At 45.3% G+C, this 7,475-nt stretch overlaps 1 protein-coding gene and 1 pseudogene across 1 annotated transcript in view; one reads left to right on the forward strand and one right to left on the reverse strand.

Annotated features, from left to right (window-relative positions):
* LOC119322701 (ERAD-associated E3 ubiquitin-protein ligase component HRD3-like) overlaps positions 1–2,905 on the reverse strand; it is a 10,705-nt gene extending 7,800 nt beyond the window's left edge. The window contains exons 1-2 of the mRNA XM_037596197.1: positions 2,325–2,905; positions 666–1,154 (exon numbers count right to left, since the gene is read on the reverse strand). Of these exons, the coding sequence (XP_037452094.1) occupies positions 666–1,154; positions 2,325–2,888 (1,053 nt within the window). The 5' untranslated portion in view covers positions 2,889–2,905. The remainder of the gene's footprint in view (positions 1–665; positions 1,155–2,324) is intronic.
* A 1,240-nt stretch (positions 2,906–4,145) lies between these two features.
* LOC119320954 lies at positions 4,146–6,544 on the forward strand (annotated as a pseudogene).
* The last annotated feature ends 931 nt before the right edge of the window (positions 6,545–7,475 follow it).

The raw sequence follows: 7,475 nt of genomic DNA on the forward strand, positions 1-7,475 counted from the left end.
GCAATAGCATTGCATTTGAAGAAGTGTAACACTAACAAAAATATGATATTCAGTGTAAGGAACACCATCAAGAGTCAGAGAGCAGTGAGAGAGATGCATATCCGATGAAAATATCATTTATTTTTTACTACTCACATCACGAGAATCTAGCTTCAGCCAAAAGCCAAGACCATACGTCACGAGAACCTGGCTTCAACAAACAGCAAGACCACAACACAGCTGCGGCGCTGAAGCAGATCAGGACATAGCCTAATAGGACTCCTAGACCTAATACTAATACTCCTTAACAACTTTCTATGGCAGCTGTAAGTCGTGCATTGACAAAAAAAGTTGTATGCCTTGATCAAATGTGATCGCTTTGTTCCTCCACGGCAACAGGATCACTGGTGAACTTGTCCATCCAGACTACTGTAAAGTCAGACTTGAGTTCCTGTCTACTAAGATGTGTAGCAGTATAATTTACCAAAACAGCTATAGAAAATCTAGCTGGCAGGCAGTATCTCTACCCAATAACAAAGATAGCAGCAAGCATGGTGAAAATGTAGCCACAGAATATTTAGTTCACGCAAGTCTAGCAGCGGACACAGTGCACGGCAACAAGCTTATACTGTAGAGGAGTTATGACCTACTCAACTGCATTCCAAATTCTAACACATAATACTTACTTTTGTCAAGTTCTTCTCCACCCCATAGCCTTTCACATAGAGATAACCCAGTCCATTGTAAGCTGAGTACTGTTCCTGCTGTGCTGCAAGTCTCAACCACCTGTATGCTAGGGTGTAGTTTCTTTCCACTCCAGCACCTCTAGCAAAGATCTCCCCCATAAGCTCCATAGCACGTGGCTCGTCTTTCTCCACAGCCTTAGAGAACCAATAATATGATTTGCCATAATCACGTCTGAGTCCTCGTAGTCCATAGTAGTACAGAAGCCCTAATTTATACATTGCGGCAGCATTGCCTCGTTGTGCCTGGTACTCCGTGATTTGAAAATCTTCATCATCCTCACCACGGGACTTCCTCAAGGCCTCCTTGTTTTCTTCAGTTCCACTGTGCAGCCGAACTGGTTCAATCACTGGTGGCTCCTTCGAGATTAAGGAGCTTGTAAGCGCAGCTTCTGCAAGTTCGGCATATAGTGTGACAGCCTCTTCATACATCTGTAAAAGCAAATCGTTCAAGTCAACAAATATCCAATATTAGCAAAACTAATGTGTTCCAGCCGGTCCAAATCATTTGCATAGACCATATATATCGATTGAAAGTGCAGTGGCAAAACCAGAGTAAAGATAATTAAAAGATATAGTAATGCCATCATACCTAGATCAGATATCGAAGCACCAGATTTCAGACTAGACTATAGAACTGAAACAACGATAGTAAGGCATTCATGTGTTTCAATAAAGTTCTGAAATGACGCAAAGATTGCACAATAAAGACAAGCAAGCCAAAGCAATGGCATAAATCGGCAGGAAGCTACATGAGCTGAAATTAATGACATAATAAATATACATATGTGTGTGTGTCTATATATATGTGTGTGTGTTTGAACAAGCAGAAAACACTATACCCTTTTCCTTTATTTCATGCAACAAAACACAACGGTTGATATCCCCACTGTTGAGATATGCGATATGCCACACGAAAGACAGCAGCTTTTGATTGTAGGAACATTGGCACGATATATACCTCTAACTGACAAACTTGAACACCAACAACAAAACAAACCTTGACATTCTTACTTAGATCATATAAAAGTAAAATATTGGCAGATATACGAGTCTAGTATGTACAAGGGCATTGGTATGTGAGCCTCAATTGCATGCCAGAGGACTTTCGGAGCATTTTAAAAACTACATACAACTGAACTTCATCGGCCTGATTTGTGTTGTTTTGATCAGACTGCTAGTTATTCACAGGAATACATACATTGGTCCTAATAAACATGGCCCTATTACTACAGCTCGGAAGATGATAAAGACAGAAGGCCAGTTAAACATAACATCACAAGCCCTTGAACAAATTTGCTGCAACATTGAAGGTAAAAATCGAAATCAAAGTTATAAGTTACATGTACTAACTAACAATACAATAGGGTACCACTTATAAATTTAACAAAACCAAGCCAAGGACTAAAAACGTTCTAAAACACTGAGTAAAAGAACCCATGGAGACAAAAATTCACATATGTCTGATATTAATCATGTGAGGCTTATCCCTTCAACGCAAGCTAGATAGCTAACCCCTATACAAAATCCCCCAATCGCAGAATCCCCATTAGAATTAGTTAATTGCACGAGCAAGCAAACAATCGAACCGAATCACCTCACCTCCTGGCGAAAATAGGCGTAGGCGAGCGCCATCTTAGACTGGAGGTCTCCTGCGTCGGCGGCGAATTTGTGCAGCAGGAACGCGCGCGAGCGGCAGACCGGGCGCGCCATTCCAGCTCCGGAGAGAAACGCCAGCGCTGACTGTGCGCCGGGGTGTCCCCCAGCGGCTGCAGCGTCGATCTGCGCGGACGCAGTGGAGAAAGCGGCTTCGTCCCCCGAGGATGCGGCTGAGATCATGGCGCGGACGCCCGCGACGAAGAGCGCATCGGACGGTGGGTCCGGCTGATCGCCCGACGGGGAGGGGGTGGTGGGGTCAAGGAGGGGGATCCAGGAGGACGGGGAGAGGAGGGGGTCGGTGGCGGGGGAGTCGTCCGCGAAGTCATCCCAGTCCTCGCTGTCGCCGTCGGCGGATGGCAGCGAGGGGTGCGCGCCAGAGGGGTCCTTGAGGAAGTCTTCGCCGGAGAGGACCAGCACGAAGGGGCGTACGGCCGCGGCGCGGGGGAGGAGAGCGGAGACGGTGAGGACGGCGAGTAGGAGGAGACGGCGGTGGAGCGCGCCGGCCATCGGAGGAGAACCAGACGAGATCCCTGTGCTGCAGTGAGTTTGGAATTTAGGGGGTGCTAACCAATAAAGACTGACAGGTGGGGGTCAAGTTTGAGTTTGGAATTTAGACGTGTACCCCGCAACGTGATTGGCTGGGGCTTTCGATTATCGCAAGATTTCCTATATGAGTTTTGATTTCGAAATATTATTTTTTAAATACATATAACCCTCGTGATAGAGCGAGGCTATGCTATTTCATAAATCTCTACTCCTAATCTCTACTTCTAATGGAGCAGTTGGTAGTCTCGCTTTCAGGTTTTTTTCGTCCCACCTATCATGGCTTTTTTGGTACCTCCTTTCATCTTTGCTGGTTTTTTTCGTAGATTTTTTTTCGTCCCCTCCCCCACTTCGTCGGTTTATTTTCGCTTCACCCTCTCATACATCGAAAAAAACTGAACGGATCAGAACTTTCCATACTAACACAAATTATTTAGTAATGTCTTTATGTAAAAGAATCAATCATAATCAATCTCTAAAGATCAAATCTAAATTAATTAATCTTCATAACGTTTGTTTCCTTCCGAATCAGGTCCATAACTTTCGTTCCTTATTTGGGCAGAAACTGTTTGGTAGTATAGATTAGGAAGCTTCCTATGAGCGTAGTAATAGGAAGTATTATTTTTCTTGATGATTCGTTTTCATGCATGATGATAGTAAATTAGGCCAACATTCACCACTATTTATCAACGTCATCAATCGTGTCCATTCCTACCAGTTTTAAGAAAATCCACTCGCTACGTCTTTTTTAAGGGGATCCGCTCGCTACATCGTTGTGGCACGTTATTTTCACAAGCAATTCTCGTAAAAAAAACACAGCGCCCTACCTCGACTTCCCTACCTGGACGCCGCCCACCGATCTCGCCGCCTCCCGGCGATCCCCTCCTCCCTCCCGCAGCTCGAACGACCCACTATTTTGGCCACGAGTACCGCCTGCCTCTTCGCCCATGCGTCGCCCCTCCTCTTTACCATAGCCACGAGCACCATCCGAGGCGGAGCCGCGGCGCCTCCACAGATGCGGCGGAGACACCATATCCAGTGGAGACGGCGGTGTAAATCTTCTCCCACTCTGCTCCTTCCCCTGGTTACCGGCCTGCTCCACCTCCCCTCTGCTTTGTGTGGATTTGCTCATGTGCAGCAGTAAACTTTATTTAGGTAGAACTATTCTTCTATGCCTTTTTTGTTACTTACAAATTAACTTTTTGAGCCAATGCTTACGGCATGAAGTATTACCTAGAGTTCCTTAATCAATCTGCTTGTCCATCGTTTCATTTGGTTCAATTACTATCAGCAAGAACGCATTATGAAACCGTTAGCTTATGAATGTGTGCTCTTATTGCATGAAGTATGGGAGGTTTTTTTTCGTCCCACCTCCCATGGTTTTTTTGGTACCTTCTCCCACCTTCGCTGGGTTTTTTCGTAGATTTTTTTCGTCCCCTCCCCCCACTTTGTCGGTTTATTTTCGCGTCACCCTCTCACACAACGAAAGAAATCTGAACAAATCAGAACTTTCCATATTGGCGCAAGTTATTTAGTAATGTAGAATCAATCACGAACAATCTCTAAAGATCAAATTTAAATTAATTAACCTTACCTTAAATCGCTCAATCACATTAATTAGAAAACAAATAATTGATTTTCAGAAAAAATCGCTCAATCACATTAACCTTACCTTAACTCATGCATGGTAATCAATCTCCAAACAAAGGAAACAATACATCGAGGGAGCGGTAAATAAACTCCCTTTCTTATGACATGTATATGATCTTCCCTTCCCTCTCCGTTGTCGAGCGTTCTTGATTCTCGAGGCCCATGCTTGGGCTATGTCACTGGGTCGTGACGGTACCGGAGGACGAGAACGGCGAGGCCGGGTGCCGCGGCACCGCGTTGGCCGCGACCGGTGAAGGGGGCGAAGAAGGGCGGCTTCCCTGGCCCTGGGAGTTGGTGCGGTGGAAGCGGCACTTGAAGGACCCGGAGTGGGTGGCCGGCGCGCAGACGCACTTGGAAGCGGGCCACATCCTCCGCGTATTCTTGGAGCTGTGGCTAGCCGATTTACATGAAATTAATTCCCTCAGTTGTGGTGGCAAATATAATACACATAATCCATATTGTTATGCACTAGCGTGTGCGTCAAATAGATTGATTATGGTCCCGTACCCAATAATATGTGTGTGTGTGTGTGTTAGAGAGAGAGGGGGGGAGAGAGAGTGAGGAAAAGGGAAGCAGAGAGTGTGTGTGTGAGGATTTGATGGTAAAAAAGGTCGTCAATGTCACTTGATATGTATGAGAATATTATTATTGAACTCTTAAAATTAATGTGGCCCCGTTGCAACGCACGGGCGTTCTTCTAGTCTCTACTCCTAATGTCTGAGTTGGTGAATAGTCTTCACGGTTTATTTTCGTCTGATTAATTTTCGTCCGGTTTATTTCGTCTCACCTCTCACGTTAATTTTTTCTTCTTCGCACGTAAAAAGGCATAGCGTCTGATACTCCTTACATTTATTCGTGCTTTCTTCGGCAGGTGTCAATTCAATTCAGTCATGTAGATATTTGATAATTAAGAATTCAGAAATAATACCATACAAACAGATCACCTCCATATTTCTCACACCCATCCATCAACGATCACGTCCAACCTTCCATCAACTAGTGATCCCTCGCCTTCGTTCGCCCCTAATAAAAGGAAACACAATGAAGCATTGAGAAAAAAAATCAGGCGCAAGAATCAGGTGCGAGAAATGCTTTCTCTCATAGATTGTCTGGACGAAGGCGAGGTGGGGCGCCGGTCACCTTCCCCATCGACGCGTGCGGCCGCCGCCTGATGCTCCACCAGCAGCTGTCGTCCTTCACGGACACGTCGGGGGTCATAGGCACAGTGGTGTGAGACAGCGACGTCGTGCTCGCCAAGTTCCTCCAGCACGCGGCCGACAGCGGCCTGCTGCTGGTGCGCGGCGCGCCCGCGATGGACCTCGGCGCTGGGTGCGGGCTCGTGGCCGTCGTGGCGGCGCTGCTCGGCGCGCGCGTCGTGGCCACCGACCTGCCCGACCGCGTCCGGCTGCTCCGGAAGAACCTCGAGGAGAACATCGGGGTGGTAGGGATGTGGGGGGGTCGGCAACAGTGGCGGAGCTGGTGTGGGGCGACGAGTACGAGCTGCTGGACCCGCCGCTGGAGCTCGTGCTGGGGTCAGACATGGTGTACAGCGAGGAGGCCGTCGGCGACCTGCTGGCCACGCTCACTCGGCTCGCGGGGCCGGGCACCAGCGTGCTGCTCGCCGGCGAGCTCCGCAACGGTGAGCGGTCCAATCCCGTCCAATCCGATGTTGAATGTCTTGCTGCTGATTGCTGAAGTAATAATGAAGTGTGAATGAAGGACCAGACGTGGCGGTGTCGTGGTGGAGTGCTTCTTGGAGGCGGCCATGGGGGAGTTCGAGATCGGGTGCGTGGAGCAGGCGCAGTGGCACCCCGATTTCCGCACCAACCGCGTCGCCATCTTCATCCTCCTCAAGATTCAAGAAGACACCGCCGCCCCTCCCTGTCTCATTGCCATAGCTGCTCTGCAGAAGTAAATCAGTCAGTACAAGCATGAAGGGTTGGTTCGGTGCAGACTCATTGTTTTCTATATCTATACCTTTTATATCTATCCCTACTAATAAAAGAAATAGGTATTCTTAGTCCGTCATGCTATTTTGTAGGAAAACCCCTGATGTTTCTGACATTAAACCTGTAGTACATATCAAATGTTTTTTAAAATACTTATATCTTTTAAACCGTAACTCCAAATTTAACATATTATATATGAAATTTGATTAGAAAAATATGCAGAATCTAAATATGATGTTATTTTACCTGTTAACAGTTTTAAAAATATTATGTAGGCTGCAATTTTAACAACAATGCATTATCCGTCTTTTTTCATACCGGTACCGATTCAGATTCAGATTTGTTAACTCCAAATTCTTTTTTTCATACCGTTACTGATTCAGGATTGGACATCAAATTGAAGATAAATTTGTTAGAGATACCAATAAATAAGGACATGCATGACAAGAAATAAAAGGACCAAACAAAGATGGGATGTCCGCTATAAAATAAATAAAAGAGAAAATGCAGAGATCCGATAAAGATGAGATGTTGCGCTATTCTCCTATATATAAGAAGAAGAAAACGAATGCATGCATGAAAAAAGTAAAAAGGAGGCATGCATGACAAAAAATAAAATAAAAGACAATTTTGATAAAATAAATAGTGGTGAAATAGGGACCAATATCTGTGACATGTATGGCAAGAAATAGTGATGAAATAGAGGCGCAAGTACCTGCGTCAACATGAGACCATAAAAAATGTTCCTTTTCAGATAAAAAATATCTCTTTTTATGATTAAAAAATCCTGTATCTTTTTAACAACTTTTTTAACTCTTCATGTATTTAAGAAATAGCTACAAATTCTCAGATTATAGAACATTTTTTGTAAATTAAGAGTGTGTGGTATTTTTTCTCCCGTTGCAACGCACGGACCTTTTTGCTAGTAACAATTAACATTATTATTATACCG

The sequence above is a fragment of the Triticum dicoccoides genome, chromosome 6B, assembly GCF_002162155.2.
Source record: "Triticum dicoccoides isolate Atlit2015 ecotype Zavitan chromosome 6B, WEW_v2.0, whole genome shotgun sequence".
Classification (NCBI taxonomy): Eukaryota; Viridiplantae; Streptophyta; class Magnoliopsida; order Poales; family Poaceae; genus Triticum; species Triticum dicoccoides.